This window comes from Rhipicephalus sanguineus, chromosome 6, assembly GCF_013339695.2.
Source record: "Rhipicephalus sanguineus isolate Rsan-2018 chromosome 6, BIME_Rsan_1.4, whole genome shotgun sequence".
Taxonomy (NCBI): domain Eukaryota; kingdom Metazoa; phylum Arthropoda; class Arachnida; order Ixodida; family Ixodidae; genus Rhipicephalus; species Rhipicephalus sanguineus.
Genome location: NC_051181.1, coordinates 162,489,369 through 162,510,720, shown reverse-complemented (window position 1 = coordinate 162,510,720; position 21,352 = coordinate 162,489,369). Strand labels below are relative to the sequence as shown.

Sequence of the window (21,352 nt, the reverse complement as noted above, 5' to 3'; positions counted from 1 at the left end):
TATGTGCGCTCATGTTGTGATAAAGCTTGGCGATGCAAATATATGAAACGATGTTAATGAAAACGTTTCGCGAAAAGCCTGCGCCAACGCACCCCCGTCACGCATCGGTATCTCGCAGAATCGACATACGTGTTTACTACATCGTTTAAAAGGTTGCTTGTTTGTTTCGCGTTTTTCTTATTTTTTTCCAAGTCTTCGTCATTTTTCTTTATTTCTTTTTCTATCTTCTTTCCTCTTTCTCTCCTCTTATCTTCCTTTCTTCCATCTCTTCCTTCCTCCCGAAAGAGTAGGCAGGCGTTGGGCCCATCTAAGGAGCATGTTGACAGTTGTCAAAATGCTCCTTCCCTATTTCTTCTGTGTCCTTGCGTTTTTGTGTATGAATATGAAATAATAATAATAATAATAATAATAATAATAATAATAATAATAATAATAATAATAATAATAATAATAATAATAATAATAATAATAATAATAATAATAATAATAATAATAATAATGAAATTGCGTTTTTGAAGGCAGTAAAGTGCCTTAATCTTTTTATTACATTTCAGAAGGCAATTTTCTTCATTTTTTGTCTCGTTTTGTATCCTAGATATCACGTGCTGCGTATACCGCAACACGTGTACAAGACTAAAGAAAGGAGGATGACTCCTTTTTTTTCTTTATTTTCTTTATCCAGCACACACCTTTGACGTAGGCTTAGTAGGACTGACTCATCAAGCCTAAAAAATAAGTGACCAGAACTGCAGCAGAACGGCCATACCAGAGCCTGCAGGGCCTCATTGCGTATTTGCCCGCAGGCTTAGGCGACCCGACCCAGCCACGACATACACACACTCTCTCTCTCTATTATTTATCCTTTTTCCTTTAGAGGTCAGCCGGCAAACGATCCCCCGAGATGGCGAGGGGAGTAAAAATCGATGCCCTCGCTGCTTCAAACACGTTCCCTAGTGCACGAGGCTGCCTTCAGGGGGGGGCTTGGCTCGATGTTGTGACGGCTTTGCGCTTCGCCTGCAGCAGCCCAAACGAAACTCGGTGTAGAACACGATTGGACAACTGCCAGCTTTGACGAATCGAAGTGGACCCTACAAGCAAACCTGTGCCAGAAACTAGTGAGGACGATGCATTCAGGTAAGGAAGCGAGCACGAACGCAATCCGTGTAGCGACGATCGAGTGTCGGCATCTGCGCGGGCTTTCGGTTTCGTAATACGATGCGCCCGTCTGTTTCTTCGTACAAACCTCCGCTGCTTGCTCAAGAATCTCGAGTTATGCTTTGTCTACTGCGAAGCGTGTTCGACTGTGCGAGAAGCACGTCGTGTTTGAGAAACTGAATACGTGAAGCGTTTGCTTACAGCCACTGTGCGCGGCAGAGGCGCATTCGTACGGAGCGGGAGCGATCGGCCGGAACAGTCAAAGTCCAATTCAGACTGTGAAGTCTGGTTTTCATATGAACTGCCACGCAAGATCAGCATGTCGTTCACACTAGTTACTTGACACACATGAGAAAACTTAATATATATCCTAGATATTGCTTCTAAATAAGTCACCATGGTCATACATTCAAAATGGAAAGTACCATACAAATTGGATAAGGTTGAATGAAAAAAACCTACAGATATTAATACCAGATACCAACACTACTGAACCAATTTTTAACTTGTATCGACATCGAAGTGCCTGAATGTAAATTCAAACGCAGCATGCTGCTGAACTTTTATTAGGTTTTGTTTAATTTAATGACATTTTGTGCCATGTAGAGCATGCAACCGGAGGACGGCAGAATGGGTCAGGGAACAAACAGGGCTAAGCGGATATTCACAGTCGACATCAAACGAAAGGAATGGACCGGGGCTGGACAGAGAAGCAGCGGTCACACGGCGCAACGGAATAGTTGCCAAGAAATGGGAAACTCAGCCGAGTACGGAAGCGAATTGGATGGAGTGAAAAAATTAAGACCTTCGCAGGGTGAGAATGGAAGTAGCCCGCACGAGACAGGGTAAACGGGAGATCATGGGGAGATGCCATCGTCGTACAGTGGACATAAAGTAGGCTCACAGTGATGACGATGATGAATTAATTTTTTTATGGCCATGACTTCTAGGTAGAGCTGAAAACAGCGTAAGTGAAGCCCATGTGGCTCAGTGGAACCCGAGCCAATCAGTTAAGCCACAATAAATCGGCACCTAGAATATCACAAGGCTGTGTCATTGATGATAGCAGTGAAAGCTGTCAGTGCCCCGTTCATCACTTCGGCAAAACAAGGATCACATCTTCGTAGCAGGGTTGTTCGACAGCGACTATTTAAGCATGTATCGACCGTCACTGTTCTCACAATTTCCCATACATACTTGCAGATTATAAGTAAATTAATATTAGTTTGGTAGTTGTCAATGGTTCCTGCTTTCTTCTTACGCATTTTTTCACTCTATGGGCTATTCCAGTGAAGCGAGAGGTATACTTATACAGGAACATCACTTTACGAGGAGCCATATAGGTGTTACAAACGATATCGGTGTCTGTAATAAAATATGATTTCGAGATGTTGGCACCCGATATTTCACGATGTTATCAAAAGACAATGGATGGTGGAACTTTATTAAAGACAAGGTAACAATGAAATAAAAGTAAAACTGCATTTCTAAATGTCACAGGATTCAAGTACGAATAGTTCTTCAAAATGAGGGAGTGTTCATTTCCTCCTAATTGCACTAAATATATAAAGGGTGGTCAAACAATCCACTCTGATGACGGTAATTCTAAAAGTTAGCCACCATGGTCAGTGATAGGGTCAAGGGAACAGCAGAACTCAAAGAGGTCCTCGGATGTCCGGCACTACTGCAAGCGGACGGAATATTCAGGAACTAACTAGCCGCTGCGCCAGATCTTTTTACATATAAATTACTACTTTATGCTAAGAACAACAAACTTTATCAACATTCATTTCGCAGCTTCGAGCGATAAACACTCTACGAAATCAACCCAGACCTGTTCCTTTTTTCCCGGATACGCTACGGAGAATGCCTTCTTCAATATCAAATACAAACAAATTTTTAGCTTTACAATAATTATGCGACACATGTATTATGTGCGTTTACTTTGTTCACTAAAAGTAGTGATACGGCAATTCTATCTCGTCAAGTTTAAATCTGGACCGTGCTTGTACAGTGACTTAGGTGATTATTTTTCTAAGATGCCTACTGCTCTTAAACGGGTCTTTGGGCACTCTTAAGACGTCTGCGACATCTTTTCGCCTAAGGACCTCCGATTCGACGTTCTTGGAAATAAACCTCACTTTACTGACAGGAAGTTAGGTGAGCAGATGACATTAAGAAGTTTGCGGGGATAGCGTGGCCGCAGCAAGCACAGTGCCGGATTGATTGCCGAAACATGGGAGAGGCGCCTTTGCCCTGCAGTGGGCGCAGTCAAGCTGATGATGATGATGATGACGATGACTTGAAGTAGACAACGAGACTCTGGGATTCGCCACACCATCTCGGTACACGGTCGATGCGGCTGAGCGAAGGCGTCATAGGCCAGAATGCAGGCGGCATTTTAGCGCGCTCCTTCAACCAGCATCTGCATCGTCCTTGAATTGCATTCGTGTCTTGCGTTAGCCGAGAGCCGCCCGCCATCGACGCGACTGGGTGAAGGCCTCGCACGGCTGCGTACTTTTGTCCTACAAGCGCGCATTTTCGCCTCTCAAGTCATCTTTACGATGTAGATGAAAAACCTTCGTGTGCAGTAGTATGTGGCCACTCTGCGGGATTGCGAAATAGCTGCATAGCTGAAAATAAAATAACGTGAAAGATTCCTCCTCTGATCCGCGCGGTTTAGTTCGGAATTTTTCTACTGCATGCGCGTCTTCTTTTTTATTCTTCTTGCTTCATGTTCAATTTTTGTATGCTCTTCGCATTGGTGTTTTTTTTTTTTTAATCTAATTGGGCAGGAATATCCAACACGTTTGCGACATCGTCGTCGTGTTGGATAAAACGCCACAAGCCTCGCGCATAACTCTCCACCGAAGTCCCTCTTCATGACGGCAGTAGGATTGCAGCTTTACTTTCACAACTATGAAAGGCTGAGTGTAGGTTGTAATTGCGAAATGTGCGCCTACAGTGCTATCGTAATTACAACGTCCAATAACACCGTCATCTATACTTATTAGCATCATTCCGTGACTTATTTTTACGTGTCTATCGTTACGACTTCACAAAATAAATTTAATAAAAGAAGATGAAGCATTCAAATTGCATCAAATAAAACAAGAATTACAACTTTGCAATTGCGTTTACTAGACTGTGCAATGCAGGGCGACATTGAAATATGTCAGTTAATCTACGTCACAAACACAAGCAAAGCAAGTGCCTTTGGCAAACTACCATTATTCTAGCTTACTGTTAAGTCATCCATTAGTTATTTGTGTAATTTCCTTATCTTCCTTCTTTCACATTAAAATTTTTGGAATATGCTTGGACTTGTTGTTGAAACATTTCTCTGATTCACTGAAAATCAAAAGATCACGAATAACAGTCTCTTCATGAATCCCTGTTCACACCCGTCTTTTTTTTTTATTCCAAATAAAAGAACACTTATGAAGCAATTGCCCAGGCGAGAAAATTTCGTCTCACGTGTGCTCATAATGCGAGAGCAATATTATTAAAATGTTTCGTTTAAGGTTACGTCATCGCCTTTTTGGTCGACCACCTAGAGCGGCTATGCTCCACTTAAAACAAAAAGGAGGGGATGGGAAAGTCGGTAAAATCAGGGTGCGAAATCTTAAACACGCGCTTAAATCTAAGCGCACGGGCGTTCTTTGCATTAGGCCCCCATCGAAATGCAGCCGCCGTGGCCGGGAATCGAACTCGCATCCTCGAGCTTGTCTTTTAAGCTGAGCTCCATTGAAAGCCTTTGTTTGCAAGCGCCACACGTGGCAAGGAGACGGTCATAGGCCCTAACGTTGTTAACGCGTGGTACAGACGTCGTCATATGCAGGAACGTCGTTTCAGTGAGCGCCTCCGACATTTTCGGTGCTGTTTTCTTGATAACCAAGAAAGTTATCAGGGAGTGACGCACATGCGCAATGAAGGTCGAGGCTGGCTAATTACATGCGTATGCTTTGACTTTGGCTACGTAGATGTTAACTTCCGCCAACGCTTGCTAAAACTCACGATCCACCAACTTGAGTAGGTCTAGAATTTGCGGAGCACTTCGGGAGAACCGTATGCGCATGGCTGAGGCGGTATATGTCAGATCCGCGAGCAATGACTACCACATGCTGCCAAAGTCAACAAAGAGTGAACGAGCCGTGATGGCCCTAATATGACCGTTCCTTTGAAGCGTTTACAAGCCGCTTATCTCACACGTGTGAAGTGCGGCGTCGTTTCGTGATGCATAGCGAAAAGACGCCGCGTATCTTCATGACGATATGCGCGCGCAAAGTAAGTGCGCCGTCAACGTTGTCCACACTAAGGACGGACGACGAATAATAGTGAAAGAACCACGCAAGAAAATGTTTTTCTGGTACCACACGGGGCACGCAGTAGCACTTCCGTAGCTGCGCAGGTCTCGACCAAGAACAAGTGGCCAGCGTGATTCAGCCGAAGGTTCGTAAAAATAACGTGTGTCATCGTATGCAAACGACCAATTACCACCAGTTAAGTATAACTGTTGGGGTTTTCCGTCCTAAAACCACGATATGATTATAAGGGACGTCCTACTGGAGGTGTCCGGAAATTTTGACCACCTGCAAGTGTTCTTTAACGTACACGGGCCTCTACCATTTCGCCTCCATCGAAATGCGGCCGCCGCGGCCGGGTTTCGATCCCGTGACCTTCGAGTCAGTACTAGAGCACCATAACCACTAGACCACCACGGCAGGTGATCGATTACCTGTGCCATTGTTATGCATATGTAAAATTGTCAAATAAAGTATGAAAAAGAGAGTACATTGAGAAAAGAGTGCGTAAAGGTAATCTGACAGCAATGTTGTTGGACATCCTTCTTGAATCACGCGTTTAGAATTTAGTAAAGCAGAAAATGGGACTAGTTGGTGCACGTGCATGCATGACAAAATGCGCTTAGTATAACAGTTCCGTGAAGGACTAACGAGCGTTCTTCCTCGTCCTTCAATCCTTCAATAACTGTTATGCCAAGCGCATTTCAACATAAGCGTTTAAGCACGATTGTTCCTGCTGAAGTTGAAGTATTGTCTTGCGGTATGCTTAGTTGAAGTATAAGCTCTAGCCAGCGAGATTGCTGCTCAAAGCAAAAGGACAAGTGTTTGGATGATAAACGCCGCACCTGAGGAATTCGAAGCTTCGTCTCATCCGATTCCGCACATTGAGTCACAATGGTAGGAACTTCGTGCTTCTTGCTTTATAGTTCCGTGGACAATACATATGACATCTGAGCGGTGTGATACGTCACACCCTTTGAACACATCTTTTTATCTAAAAGCTTTCTTTTCGAGTAAACTGTACGGGTTTGTGCTTCTGCTTTTGAATGTGCTTGCACGTGCAATAAACTCCTCCCCTTCTATTATTTTGCTCCCATTAAAAAAAAAACAGAAAAGAGGGCAGCCAACCAGGCTAAACTTTCCCAAATTCTTGCCTTTCACACAGTATTCGTTCTCCCTTAGGTAGTTTCAAAATACTTTCCCTTTTTAAAAGCAAGAAAAAAATATACAAAATTAAAAAAAAAACTTACTACAACGTACAACTGGGCTACTTGGATTACACAAAATGCAAGAACGTTTTTGTGTCCGTGTTTGTGCGTCTTCTTTTATGTAGAAGAGAGACCCGCCAGGCGCTACAACTTTCAGATGTTTCATGTCAACTTTCGCTTTCGCCCAAGCGCGACCATGGTTCGATAGTCGGCGTTTATGTTAACTGGCTCCCTTGTCTTCTCTTCGTGTTTGCCCTTATAGACCAGGTTCCCAAATCCGATTCCTGAAGCTTGCATGGTCATATACACCAGGTGATGTATCACAACAGAAGTTATGCGAGTCAGCACTGCTTCATACGTAAATATAGATATGTGAGCGAGCAGCTCAGAAGGCACAAACATGTCAGCAATAGGCGTGTGCAAACTTCTCCATTTCGGGGGGAGGCAAGCTTCACCGAAGCCCTGCCCCCCCCCCCCCGTCCCCCCTCCCCCCCGTTGGTCGAGTCCGAAAGAAAACGAGCTCCACAATGATGAAAATGAAGTGATGACGTGCTTCACACAACGGCCTGCCATTGGTCCCCGGCTTTCCGGGGTAAATGTGGGAAGTACACAGATCTTTGGATGCAACATCCTTGGTCGCCGTTATTGTCAAACAACGTGCGTAGCCATAACCCCGAGCATTGAAAAATTTCGTGAAACGCCCGACTGAGTGAAGGACTCCCCTTCCGATGATTTTAAGGGAGGGGGGGGGGTGCTGTGCCTTGCCTTCCCCCCTCGTGATAATGTCTAATCTGTCACCTATTACACTAATGGCAAGCCAAGGCCACGCACATGCACGCACATGACACCTGAAGACCACATATTACACACTATTCCATGCTATCCAGAATATTGAACTTAAACGTTATTTAAAATATAAGATAAAACTGCCCAGAACGTGTGCGACTTGCCGATCATCTATATTTGGAACAACAAACGAAAAATGTGCGGTTTTCTACGCGTTAAAAATGCGCGATTACTTCTGAAAATAAAGCACTTCGTTCAAAGGAGTGCTGCCAAGTAAGCAACCAACACAGTAGACTACCACTTGGTTTGTTATTTGGTGCACCATGTCTGCTAAACATCTGCTCAGAACTCGCTCCTTCAATACTAGGATGAATTTATATATCCTTATGTTGTTACGAGCTCTGTATCAACCGAATCGGGCTAATCTTCGTGTGTTCGCAAGACGGGTAACTACAAAGCGCCAGCAGTTCACCCATGTGAGCAGTACTTATCTAGGGATCGGAGACTATTCCAGGAAATGTCTGCAGTGGATCCTGTTGCCGCTTTTCACCCAGTGTTGCAATCGATTCAGTGTTTTCTTGTATAGAGAGCGACTCACAACGCTGAGAAAGGTACGTGTGGTTTTACGCAACGCTAGAAAAACCTTTGCCACCTGTAATAAAAAAAAAGCACGAAACAAAGCAACGAAGACCAGCAGTGCGGCACGACGCATCCCTCTCGCACGTGTGTGCATGCACGCAGCTGCAATCAGCTCGCATAAACTGAGAAAACAATTTGCGGAAATTTAGAGAACCGTCCCTGGGTTATAATCACTTTCACTTTTGCCCGGAAACGGCGCTCACAGGCAGTTGACGTGGATAATATGCCTGTCAGCGAATGTAACGTTAACGCCTCTTCGTTCAGCGTGTTCACCGTTACCAAGCACCTTTAATGCGGGAGTTTGTGCGTGTCGTGGATCGTGTCTAAAGAAACGGGTGAGTTGCGAAGCAGTTATTTCGTCCATAGCAAATAGGGGACAACCGCTAATGTTCTTGCGTAAAACTCTGTGAATTATAGGGCTGTTCATCTCATCAGGTTTCATATGACGACGACAAAGGCAAAGGCGTCGCTGGAATGTGCGGCATACGCTGGCTCCATCCCTGCGCCCCTTCTTTGCCGCGTTTGAATTCATTGTCAGTCATACTGAGAACGTATAAAGCAGTGGAAATCGGTCTTCATAGGCGTCTCAATAAACGATTTCAGGCCTTAGCATTCGCAAATTCTGGTTACTGTGATCAAGGTGTTGTAATACCTACAAAATGAGCAACGCCACGTGTTTCCGTGACGGGTCTCTTTTCCTTTCTCTCTCTCTCTCTCTCTCTTTTTTGTGTGTGTATGGGTGCATGAAGTGAAGGCGCGTGGCGTTCTGTGGAATAAACATCTCTGGTGCCTTCATCCCCGCGATTTTTTTCTTCGGAATTCGCATATAATAATAATAATAATATAATAATAATAATAATAATAATAATAATAATAATAATAATAATAATAATAATAATAATAATAATAATAATAATAAATGACGACGCTGCTCGGTGAGAACACTGAAGAAGTATTTCTCAGCCTGCACTTTCCGAATCGATTCATCAAATGTTTCTGTAGATATCAAAGATAAATTTACGAAATGAGAATCCTTGCTCGTGCATAGGGAGGGCTTAGCTTCCACACCTTGACAGCAGCATAGTTACTGTTGCCTTCCACAATGGCCCACATCCACTTCGGGGGACCGTCCAAGAATCGAATGGACTGAAACAGTTAGTCTGATCTAAACTGTATCTAGTCGCTTAAGCCACCCGATTAAGCATGCGCATGTGGCGTAGTGGTCAGAGCATCGGATTCCCGTGGAGGCGGCCCCGAGCAGAAATTCAGCCGGAAAATTTTGAAGATGATGTCATCTATAGGTCTCGTCCACGACCATTCTGTAACGGGGTATGGCGATGTTTGATTTCTGGCGTCAAATAACGGCCAAAGCAGAAGGCAGCGCAGTAACTTCACTTCAGATGCCGTGTTTACTTGCACTCTACCTGCACTCGTTAGCTGCGGCTAATGATGTTGGCCTAATGATGGTAAATGCTGCTTGGTGACGACTAATATTGGCTATCCACTGTTATAACAACAAGCTCAACCAATCTCAGTATAATAAAGTGGTCTACCGACTTAATACTTATGATGATTTATTTGTATACTTACACGTCGTCATTACGTAGGTGTAACTTTATACAGTCAAAGCGCATTTAATTCGCCAAGGAATAGTTGGCATTTAAATACAATAAAGAACGTTTATCTGTGGCGGCAAACTGCCTAAATCCTTAGAGGCACGCGATCGTCGAGACAAGCGTCAAAACAAAACGAAGCCGTTGCTCGCAGAAATGATTGACCGAGAAACCCTAGCTTTTATCAGTCAGAATGCACGTTCTCGCTTTTCCGCTCCCCTAAGCGACGCGCGACAGCTTACACAGCGCAAATGACGTGTGGTAGGTTGTCGCGATAATTTCCCGCTTATCGCAAAACTCTATCGGCCCGTGGACAAAAGTTTGATGAGCCCCCGCAGCATCTTTTCTCGCGTTTTGTCAATTTCGCAACCTCCCTCCTCCCCTCCCCCTCTTCACGCAGACGGTGGCTTGCGCGCAGACTACAGATCAGCAGATCCCGGTTTGGTTGTGACGCGCTGAGCGGAGATGGCGGCGTCGCTAACGGCGAGGAACGGTTTTTCCGCCAGCTTCGGCGGAAGTGGAGCCAGCAACGCCTCTGCCAAGGGAACAACAGCATTCGTCAACAGGGCGTTCGAATCGTACGAGCGCTCTGCTAACGACGGCACCGATGTCGCCAAGACAGTGTACCCCAGCTACGGCTCGGCGTTATGGAAAGATGACTCCGAGGCCGCCAAATCGAATGACGAAGCGAAGGCACCGGCCGGTTGCTGGGAAAAGTTCAAGCGCGACGCCTGGCTACTGCCTCTGGTGCACAGCGAGTTCTGGATTTCAGCTGCCTTCTCCCTTATCCAGCCCTTCTACCCAATTCTGGTGAGTGCTAATATAAGGCTGTGGCAGCTGTATTTGTCATACACATTAGTGCAGGCCATGCTTTGAAGAACGCAATAGTCTTTAGCCGGTTTCATTTCATTTATTAGAACTGCGGAGTGCGTCTACACCGGAAGTGATTACACACACGACGATTGGAAAAGTTGCATTAGCATAGCTACTTTGCTAGTGTCAGTGGTCAGTCCTTGTCACTGTGGGGCTAGTGACTTACGCCATGCTTCTTCGCGGTTCTCCGTATTTTACCAGCGTCACTACTGCCACAGCCAGGGCCAACAGCGACATGCCACTTTGCGAGTGACGTTATACGTGACGTTTCTGTTCAGACGACGTGACTCCAAGCTGTTGAGGTGCATACAGACTCTACCTTTTAAGGTTCGGGAACCGCGAAGCGGCACGGCGTTGACCCCCCAGTGACACGGACTAACCACTGACCCTGGCCAAGCAGCCATACCAATGCAACTTTGCCAATCGTCGTTCTTATAACCACTTCCGATGTCGGCGCACTCCGTACAGTTAATAACCTATTTCTTTTTTAATATTGCGTAACTCTGTTTGGTGAGTCGGTCAGTAAATTCCATCCGTCCGTGCGCCCGGCGTGAAAAAAGAAAAGTGTGGTTCGATGCCGGAGATAAGCACTACCTTGTATCAGGTCAGCTCGGTATTGACCTCTTTCTCAATACAGGGCTAAAAACTTTGAGGACGCTCGAGCTTTGCCCTCAAGAGTAGAACGCGATAGCGTAATCGGGCCCCGTGCGCATCGCCTTCTCAACTGTTAGCCTGGCTTCGGTTCTCGGTACATGCCTCGGCCATGCCGTAAGAAAACGAAAGTCTGTGCGCGCGACATTGGCCGTTTCAAACTATCCTAGAATGGATACTGCAAGTACACTTGCGCTGTGCCCACTACGCCATAATTCTTCCATTTGCTAATCAGCGAAGGGCGCACTAGGCGTCCGTAAGGCAACACGCGAACCTACGCAGCTGCTCACTTTGTTGATGTTTTTGCAGCTGATGATGATTAAATATGTCTGAGCGCTTTGTAATGGGTGGGCCTTTAAAACACCCACTCTTTGCGCAATTCAAATGTTTTAACGCCTGGCGCGATTCTACGCTTCTGCCACACAATATTACATGTTTAAGGAAACTCCTTGCACTGCATGACATTCGTATAGTGTTTTTCTTTTTCCGATGCAGCTTCAAGCAATAACGTGGCTCTGTGGTAGAACACTTGCTCACCATGTAGACGGCCGGGATTCGATTCTCACTCGAACCGAAGTCTTTTATTATTTATTTTATTTGCATCTTTCTCGATTTTTCGGTCACGGACAAGATGATGATTCTTCGTTCACAACCAACGACGCCGACACCAGAATTTCTGCAAAACAAGCTCTGACATTCGTATAGTGTACGTACGTGTATTCATATAGTATAACTCTGGCATTCATATAGTGTACGGCACGTAACTATAGTCAAATACAGCTTTAGAAGTCAACGGCATTTCCTCCTCAAAGGCGGATGCGCATAAGCCTGCACGAATGGGCGCGCACTCCGAACTGACGTCATGAGCCGGATGGCCGTTTGCCCCGCCTTTGGAGAACACAGCCGAGTGCATGAGCGGGACTATTTGTTCAGGATTATGGTGACGCCCAGGGAGCCGTCTGCGAAAATGTGTAGAACCAAATATTTCTAAAGAGTTATCCGTAAATCAATGAACCAACGACATATGACTTGCCGTCATTGGGCGCTCGTTAGGGTATTTTTTATATTTATATTGCTTTTTATTGGTTAATTAACTCAGAAGAACTATGCAATATTTTAAGCACTTTAAGGCTTATTGTGTTTCATTACGTTGCAGAAGGCATTCCAAAACGGCCGGTCCAATTTTTTTGTGGCGACGTACATGCGGCGTGTGCCCCGCCACGGTGGTCTAGTGGTTATGGCGCTCGGCTGCTGACCGGAAGGTCGCGGGATCGAATCCCGGCCGCGGCGGCTGCATTCTCGATGGAGGCGAAAATGTTTGAGGCCCGTGTACATAGATTTAGGTGCACGTTAAAGAACCCCAGGTGGTCGAAATTTCCGGAGCCCTGCACTACAGCGTCTCTCATAATCATATCGTGGTTTTGGGACGTTAAATCCCAGGTATTATTATTACATGCGGCGTGGTGATTTCTTGCGGCCTTTAAAGAAAACCCGAGATATATGAAGTAAAGCCACGTGAGGGCGCTTATGCGCTACCGTTAACCTACCGCTTAGCACGGACAACGGCGCTTCCTTGCCATGCACGGCCGTCAAAAATGCTGACGCGCAGGGAAGTTAATGCCCTGAGCCGCGGCTGCTCATTTCGCCACGGTCCGCGCGCCAGTTGTTTCGCTCGAAGCACGTTTGACAGCGCTGCAGTACGGTAGCGCATGAGCACCCGCACATAGCATTACTTCACATTTCTCGGGCTTTCTTTAAAAGGCCAGAAAAAATCACCATGCAGCATGTACGTTGCCACAAAAAGTTGGATCAGCCGTTTTGGAATGCCTCCTACAGCGTAATGAAACGCACGTGACCCTAAGAGAATATTTAAAAAGTTGCATAAGTGATCTTGGTTAATTAGCAATTAATCACGACATAAAAATTGTCTCTAACATAACCTTGTTATATCGGCCTCATTTTAATTGTTGTTTTGTTATTTAGCCATTAGAAACATTGAAACGGACTTATAGTAATAGTGCCCCTTACAACAATCACTTTTTGTAGCACAAAGCGCACGCCAATTTTCACACTGAAATGCACACCAGGTTGTATGTCTTTTCTTACTGGAAACAAACGCGAAAAACCGAGATGGAATTAGTTATTCGCCAGCAACCTTCCCTGTTCTAATCAATATGCATGAAAACAAGCTTCAGCAGGGTCAGCTGAAATGGAGGCACCAGTGCTATCCGCCATAGATAAACTCAACCGTGGTATCAGGTGTAATCTGTTCGCTGTTCATCTTTGCCGAGTAAACAAACTGCACGCGTATTTTTCGTTGCTTCCGCCACCACATCGATATCGCTTCGCTTTTTTTTTTTTTCAGAGAACGACGCAAAACCGTACTAAAGTGAACCTTGGGCGAGTTGGTATGGCATACATGGAATTTAAAACGGTACCAGAATTGGCGACCGGTGACCTTCTGGAAAGTCTGTGTGTTTGCGTTATTCATCCACAAAAAAAAAACAAAATACAAAGAATGTGTTCTTACTAAAGCGAGTTCTAGGCTGAGCGCGCAAGTTTTCTTGCTGCAGCTTTGTTTGCTCTAATTTGCACTGAGTCACGACGTGTCGCAAACGAGGCAAGTCGCAATGCTTACGTAGCCGTTCTCTTATCGTAACGATAGCGAATTATCAACGTCCGCCCATTTCGTGCGGGCATTCAGCAAGATAGAAGGGTTGCTCCCGCTGTCGGACTTCTCATACGTCACAAGCATTCTTTCCTATATGCGGGAAATACTAACGTTCTGTATAATTCACCCACAACGGGAAGCATGGTGTTTGTTTGTTTGTTTGTTTTTGTTTGTTTGTTTGTTTGTTTGTTTGTTTGTTTGTTTGTTTGTTTGTTTGTTTGTTTGTAACTGTTTCATAATTTATTAACGTGTGCTATCTGTGTTCTTTTCATAATGAACCATTATTTCAAGTTTTTCTTAGTACTCAATGTATATTTGGAATAACTTGGATCTAAAGGAACCCGTCTTCTAGTTGTTGTTTTTTTTATTATAGATTTACACTAACTAGCCAATCTCTAAATACTGGTGCATGAAAAACGCCTGTCGTGCACACCGGGGTACCAACAACATATAGACCACAATTTTAAGAGAGCAGCTCTTAAAGCTTTTCGTTGAGCCGGGTAGTGCGAACAGAAACTATCATCATCATGAATCGGCACGCGCTCTCTTCGTCCTCTTCTTCCTCTCAGTCCTCTTCATCTTCTGCTACGCTCCCAAAACACGTGCGCTGATTTCTCCGCCGTGGCCTGCAATAACCCTGCTGGGTGAGAGAACGAGTACAGGGAGAGAGAGAGAGAGCGAAAGAAATAGAAACGGAGATATTCTTGGGGAAAAGAATCCTTGGCGAGGCGGGATTTGAACCCGCGTACCCACGATCCAAAGGTGAGCGTCCTAATCACTCGGCTATCCAAGCACACAAGGAGAGCCTTCTATAGTATAGCAAGGTGGCGGGAAAGGGAAGTGAGGGTGAGTAGAAGGGAGAGGAGGAGGGGAGAGAGTAAAGCATAGAAAGTAAGAGAAAGAGAGAAATAGAGAGAAGGAAAGAGAAGAAGTGCAGACGGAGAAATTATAGAAAGAAAGAAGCAAGAAATAGAGAGAGAAAACGACAAGAAAAAGGAAGACAGAGCGAGAAAAACAAAGAAATACATAGAGAGAGAAAGAAAGAGACAGAAAAAAGACATGCAGAAACAGAGAGATGAGAGAAAAGAAAGAAACAGATGAAGAAATGCAGAAAATCAAGAGAAACAAAGAAGGCCACCCAGCTCCGCACTTCTTTCAGACTTGGCACCCTTAGTACGAAGCTCTTAATTTTATATACGAATAGACAACCACACCTGCTTTGGCGGACCCTACGTCTGTTATTTTCAGTTCAGTTATCCGCCAATCCTGATGTCTCCTGCCGTTTTTTTTTTTCTCGTATTACAGTAAGGTAGTCGTATGTACGCCAGCGGGCCGTGCCTCCCGCCACCTGGTTACCTAAGAAGGAGTCTGAACGGGTGGCCTAGTGGCCTCAAAGATTACCAACTCTATGTGCGAGCGCTCGAACACAAGCGTCCTTGCCTCCGTTTCCTATGTTCAAATCTCGAAGTCAGTGCTTATGCATTAGAGGTGACATGTGCGGCATAGCTACCAGAAATGCCCGATCAAAAATTAAACGTGGATGTGTGTCGCAAACGAATTGTTTGAAAAAGTGAAATTCTTAAACCTATATTCTCGAAACCCCCCGCCCACTGCCCGCTGTGAAATTGTCCACCCCTCAAAAATTTCTGGGGAGAACTCTGGTACGAAGAAAGCGCGTCTAGGACTACGTTTACCTGTTGGATGCTTCCGCCTTGACTTATCAGTGCTATTATGCGGGCTGTATAACGAACCCCCCCCCCCCCCCCCAACCGCTGTCCCTCCCACACACATCTCTTCAGCAAGGCTACCGGCTCGTCATCCGCGTTCTTTTGTGAGGGTCGCGGCGTAGGTCATGACGTTGTAAACTGCATGTGTGGCTACGTTATCTTACGGGTGGTAACGCACACAGTCCGTGACATGCTTTCTGGCGTTTCATATGACAGTTCCATTCACTCGAGTCATTGCAAAAGCATTCAGTGTGCAGAAGGCGTAAGCACGCCACTTAGGTTTCTTTAATGTGCAAAAACCACTACGCATATATAGGTTACTGCACTGTATGCGATTTTATTCTTTTGCGTGGTATCCTTAACTCTATGCTGCAAAAGGCGGAAAACATCGCTATGCTGCGTAGAGCCTAGCAAGCTGAACGTGAGAGTGTCGCTGTTGCGGCTGTAGTCATCCTCCTCAATTCACGGTTTCTGCATATACAACCGACAGGCGACAACACAGCTTGGTGCTCAAAGTCTAATAAAGAAGCCATGACACCGAATGCTCTAGAACTATGCATTCAATCGTTAATTCTACGCGGTAATCCGGCTTAGGAACAGTGCATTCGGTGCTCTAGAAAATAGGTACTTGAGGTTTTTATGTCCTGGTTGAACAGTAGAGCGGTCCGACAACGCTAACCAACAATGACATTAATCTTATCTGCAGCCACGGCTCCGTCAGAATTCCGGAAGCCTATCTCGAAGGTCATACTTTAGGCCGGTGCAAGCACCAGAGGCGACTGCAGAAACCGGAAATCCGGCACAGTCGCCATGCGTTACACTCACTGCATACGTTCTCTGATATACGTAGGGCCTTTATTGCGCGAGTGAAAGCATAGAGGGTGCAGTTCTACGGATACGCCTTTGTTGCGTCATTGGTTTCCAGAGCTGTTGGAGTCGGACGTTCCAAGTTGTTCCGGTCTTTTCGAAGCGTCTGACACAGCGGTAGCGCAAATTTCGTTGGGTCATACCGGTCATGTTAAAATGTTGGTCGATGTCAGTGGGCGGGACTTGGACGGCCACTGTAGCATACAGGCAGTGATATTTTAAAAAAAAATTGTGAATTCAAAGATGCGCTCAGAGCCCAGTGCCTTTCACCACTAATCTCATTTGCAATAATAAAACTGGCGATACTTATAGGACCTCGTCATGATTCCTTCAAATAAAAGCACCTAGACGTATGCATCGTGTTTATTCAGTGCAAAAATAGAAAATATTGCGATAGCTGCTTCTAGCAAATATGTTTGAAGCTCGAAAACAAAAATAGCGTTAATCACATATGTGGCTTCCTTGAAAATTCTTTAAGAAAGCCCTTTATACGGTGGTACGCGCACCGACCTCTATGGTGTCATGCACAAAAGCAAGGTACAGTGGCGATCTCTATCACAGTAATGGTTTTGATATTTTCAGCGTAGTTATCAGTCACTTCTAATGCGCCCTGCTCATTCACATTTTATTCTCGCAGGCTTCTTCAAGAGGCATAGAAGCGTGGAAGTATGGATTTGTATTCTCTCTTTTCAAGGTATTTATGCTCATAGGATCCATCTCCGCAGAAAAAATGGTAAGTTCTTGCGGAACGACAATTTAAATTCTTCCTGATTCTTAGAAAAAGTAACTAATGTAATAAAGCATGTATTTTCCGTGATGTTTCTTTTTTTTTCAGATTAACAGAATCACTCCCACAGCCTGTTATCTATTCGGGCAAGGAGGATTCTTCATTTTCACAATCCTATTCGGGTAAATCTGGCTTATTTGAACCTATAGCTTCAGCTCGCTTTCGTAAGTCAGCTAAAATATCACTGAGAGGCTCACTCACCTGTAATTCCGTTTCGCAACATCTGGGGTGGCCGACGTATGCCCTTATTCTCCCTGCCATGCTTGATAGGTTTAGGAAAACATCTTCACCAAAGAAAAAAAATCTAAGCTTGTGTAGGTTTGCAAAACATCCGAAATTTACTGCTGCGGCCTCCTCGCGAGCATCGACCCCTTGTTAATGCAGTTTACTGAAACGTAAACAGACCACAAGTTGATTCTTTTTTCAAGTTTTCTTGATTAAAGAATGCATGTTTGATCGAGTTGGACTTCTTGTTGGGCATGTTAAATCACAATACACAACTCCAAATTTGTGTAAACTTCCAATAGCTCGAATGTGCGATGAGAAGCGCACAGCGAATTTCGGCAACCAACGAATGCGTCACGCTACATTTATTTTTACTGCAACTCTCGCTTAATTAAGCCCACTATCAATATTTCTTATGAATGGGATAATTAGCAGCAGCACCCAGCACCACAGTCTAGAAAGTTCAGGAGAGTTCACAGAAAAACCTTAGCTTTAATATTAATATACTCCTCAGTGCAACAAGCAACGCCCCGGCAAGAATGTTCGCTGCGAAGAAACGTTGGTGTCCGCAGATCCGTTTGCCAGGCGGCAAGGCTTATCTAGGGCAAATGGACGGACGCCTGAACAAGACATTGGAAAAAACATAAATATATATACCACACGCACAGAAATATGTGGTTATCTATGCCAGCATTGTAGAGGCTGTGATTGCACGCCCTCGTTAAATGAATCTAGCGTGCTCTGCAGATCTGTTGATCAGCTGACCGCGGACATTACGAACGCTCCTGAGGTAAAATGGCTGGAGGAGTGTTGTGCCGGCAAGCTGACTGACAAGCTACAAAAAAGAATGTGTGCTTCCTATCGTCATCTAGCATAAACAGACAATAGGCATGCATTTTTTTTCTCTGCTTCTACTGATGTGTGTATATTCGGCATATCGGGCTTCATCCGGCGTTTATTCCGTGCGATCAAGAATGAATGAACAAAACCTTGGCTGACCGACAGTATACGTTTGAATCTTGGCCCGTAAGGGGTATGAGATCTCAGCCCAGAAATTCACAGGGGTAAAATAAACTTAAAATTCTTTGTGTCCATATTGTGATTCGCACGAAGATGCACATCGATCAGGCCCGTAGCCAGGGGGGGGCGGGGCTAGCCCCTCCCCCCCCTCCCCGAACTTTTGGTGAAATAGGTGTTTTTACCAGAAATAAATAATGAAAATAGGCGTTTTTCTCAAATAGTTAAGGTTTTCAGCAAGTGCCCCCCCTCCCCCGAAAAAAATTCCAGGCTACGGGCCTGACATCGATGCACGCCTTGGCCTCCTTGATAGTCTTTCTGGTGCCGTTCACAGCCATAATCAATACACTAGCCCGACAATATCCATCCACATGCACTATAGAGTTTGAATAGACAGGAGTAGGAACTACCTCAGGCAGGCTGTGGGAAGTTTCGACGGGTGGCCCCATCTTTCTGTTTCCATCCGTCGGTTCCCACATTTACTTTGGCTTTTGAAGTGTAGTAATATAATAGTAATTTTAGGGGTATTACGTCCCAAAACCATATAATTTTGAGGGACGCCGTAGTGGAGGGCTCCAGAAGTTTTGACCATCTTGTATTATTTAACGCGCTCCTACAGCTAAATGCACGGGCGTCTAACATTTCGCCTCCATCGAAATACGGCCATCGCGGCCGGCATTCGATCCCGCGACTTTCGGGTCAGCAGTCGAGCACCACAGCGACTACATCACCCGTGGAAGGTTCACGTGTAGTCATCAGAACGTATTTATAGAACTTTCCCACACCATTAGGAACGTTAGTTTATTATCGTGCGCTTGCCTTAAAAAATAGAAGCTTTACAAGGGAACCGGAACATCAAGAAAATTCCTGATATTCTGTCATCGTGTGTATAGGAGTCAAGATCTCGTCTTACGCCAGCAACAGCAACGTGACGTACAAGAGGTCAAATGTTTCTCTGTACTGTTCTTTCTTTCTTACGAGCGACTTCGCTGTCGCCCATGAAGGCGCAAAAAGATATAATAATTGTTGAGGTCCTACGTCCCAAGGCACAAAAAGACGGGATGCATATCTTTGCGCGTGTGGCTGTTTCTAACGCTTTACGCGGCATTTTACGACCCGCGCAGTTGCCTCTACTGGGCCCCCGGAGGCGATGTCCTGCTTGGCCTGTCCATAGCATGTGTCACTCTCGGAGGCATCACCAACACATTCTACCTCGTCAGCATGTTCGCCGTCTTCACGACGCGCTTCCCAAAATATAGAGGAGCTATAATAGTAAGTGCTTGCGCAGCTTCGCCGCCTCTTGACTCGAAAGCGCTTAGAATCTACAGCTGGAAGTGTGCAAACAACGACGTCGTGCAATATAGTTGTGTACATGGCGAGCGAAACGTTAGATGGTGCCTTCCTGCTATCTCCTAAAGTATCCGTGTGCAAGCACACGTAACACTAAATAAGAAACTACGAAACAACGAAAATGGCATCAAGGCCTCGCTTCTTTGTTGGACACACCATAATGAAGCCACGAGGCATGAAGCTTAGGAAGGCACAGGGGACATTATTTTTAAGTACAGTGTAGTAGCAGCAGTAGTAGTATTAGTTGTAGTAGCAGACAGGTTTTTTTTTTTCTGATTGCTTCTAAAAGTCCCAGAGGCTGGAGCTTTCAGTCCAGTATTATGACAAAAATGGAAAATGGAAAGGAATAACACGCCAGATGCTCGCCAGCATGGGACGCGTTATACGAAGCTTTTAGGTTCGGTTCCTATCGACGACAAATTGTTTTTACAGCAGAGCTGTTATGGTCGAGGTTTGCCGTTTGTCGTAGATAGAAAATTATCATCATGAAACGGCACGCGCTCACTCACCACCCAAGCATTCTGTAGAGATTATTAACACTATAAATAAATTGCAGAAAGGTTGTTCTGATGGGCCAGTTGGTGCATGATGCAGGAGGCGAACAGCGCAAAACGGGACGAAGAAAACGTGACCACACAACACAAGCGCTGTTCCACACAAGCTCAGTCACCTGAGAAGCAGACCGCAATTCTCGGTGAAGTCCTCCTCCGGGTGGGGCTTCGCGGAAACAGGTGACGCGAAGACAGTCCTTGAGGAATGTTGACTGATTCCATGCCTCAGAACGTAAGATGCGGGACAACAGCAAGCCGTGTCCTCTAGGAAGGGTTCAAGGGCCCCACGAGAGAGGCTACTTCACGTGGGGTGATGCCATTCTTGATTGAATACGAGTAAATGCATGCGCGGATCGTTCCTCGGGTGAAAAGGTTGAAGCACATTGATGCGTTATGCAGAACACTGGGTGTGAAAGAGCCCGTTGTAAGAGAAATAAATTGCAGAAGGGTGTTTCTGAGGGGCCACTTGGTGCGTGATGCAGGGGGGGGGGTGAACAGCGCAAAAACGGGACGAAGAAAAAGTGACCACACAACACAAGCGCTTGTGTTGTGTGGTCGCTTTTTCTTCGTCCCGTTTTTGCGCTGTCCCCCTCCCCCCCCCCCCCTTAGCAAGAGGAGCTGAAACGTCCCCACCAGCTCTGCTCTGACCCAGCCTTGCGCGACTTGGTGCAAGCTGCGCTAATTTTTTTTTCGTCCACTTTAACACATTGTCACTTATGTCATAGTTTTTACACTACAGTTAAAAACTACGAATAATGTCCCCCATGCCTTCCTTGGTTTCAGTGGCTGTTGTTATTATCAGGTCGCGCCTTAAAAAAAAGCAAGGGACACATCTAAGTTCGTCCGCAAGTCGTTCGCTAGCACTGTGCCCACTGTGAGCATCGAGGTCGATAAATGATACTCTCGCTTATAATATAAATACGTGTTC

At 45.3% G+C, this 21,352-nt stretch overlaps 1 protein-coding gene and 1 non-coding gene across 3 annotated transcripts in view; both read left to right on the top strand.

The window, feature by feature from the left end:
• Window positions 1-21,352, top strand: part of LOC119396950 (multidrug resistance protein MdtG) — a 43,422-nt gene that overhangs the window by 1,933 nt on the left and 20,137 nt on the right. The window contains exons 1-5 of one of the 2 annotated variants that reach the window (XM_037664347.2): window positions 1,007-1,134; window positions 10,106-10,515; window positions 17,132-17,227; window positions 17,330-17,403; window positions 19,648-19,795. In XM_037664347.2, the coding sequence (XP_037520275.1) occupies window positions 10,171-10,515; window positions 17,132-17,227; window positions 17,330-17,403; window positions 19,648-19,795 (663 nt within the window). In that variant the 5' untranslated portion in view covers window positions 1,007-1,134; window positions 10,106-10,170. Of the gene's footprint in view, window positions 1-1,006; window positions 1,135-10,105; window positions 10,516-17,131; window positions 17,228-17,329; window positions 17,404-19,647; window positions 19,796-21,352 lie in introns of those variants that run through there. The other variant, XM_037664346.2, reaches the window with a different exon arrangement.
• Trnas-gcu (transfer RNA serine (anticodon GCU)) lies at window positions 12,447-12,519 on the top strand. The gene has a single exon. It is a non-coding gene; the product is annotated as a tRNA-Ser (tRNA).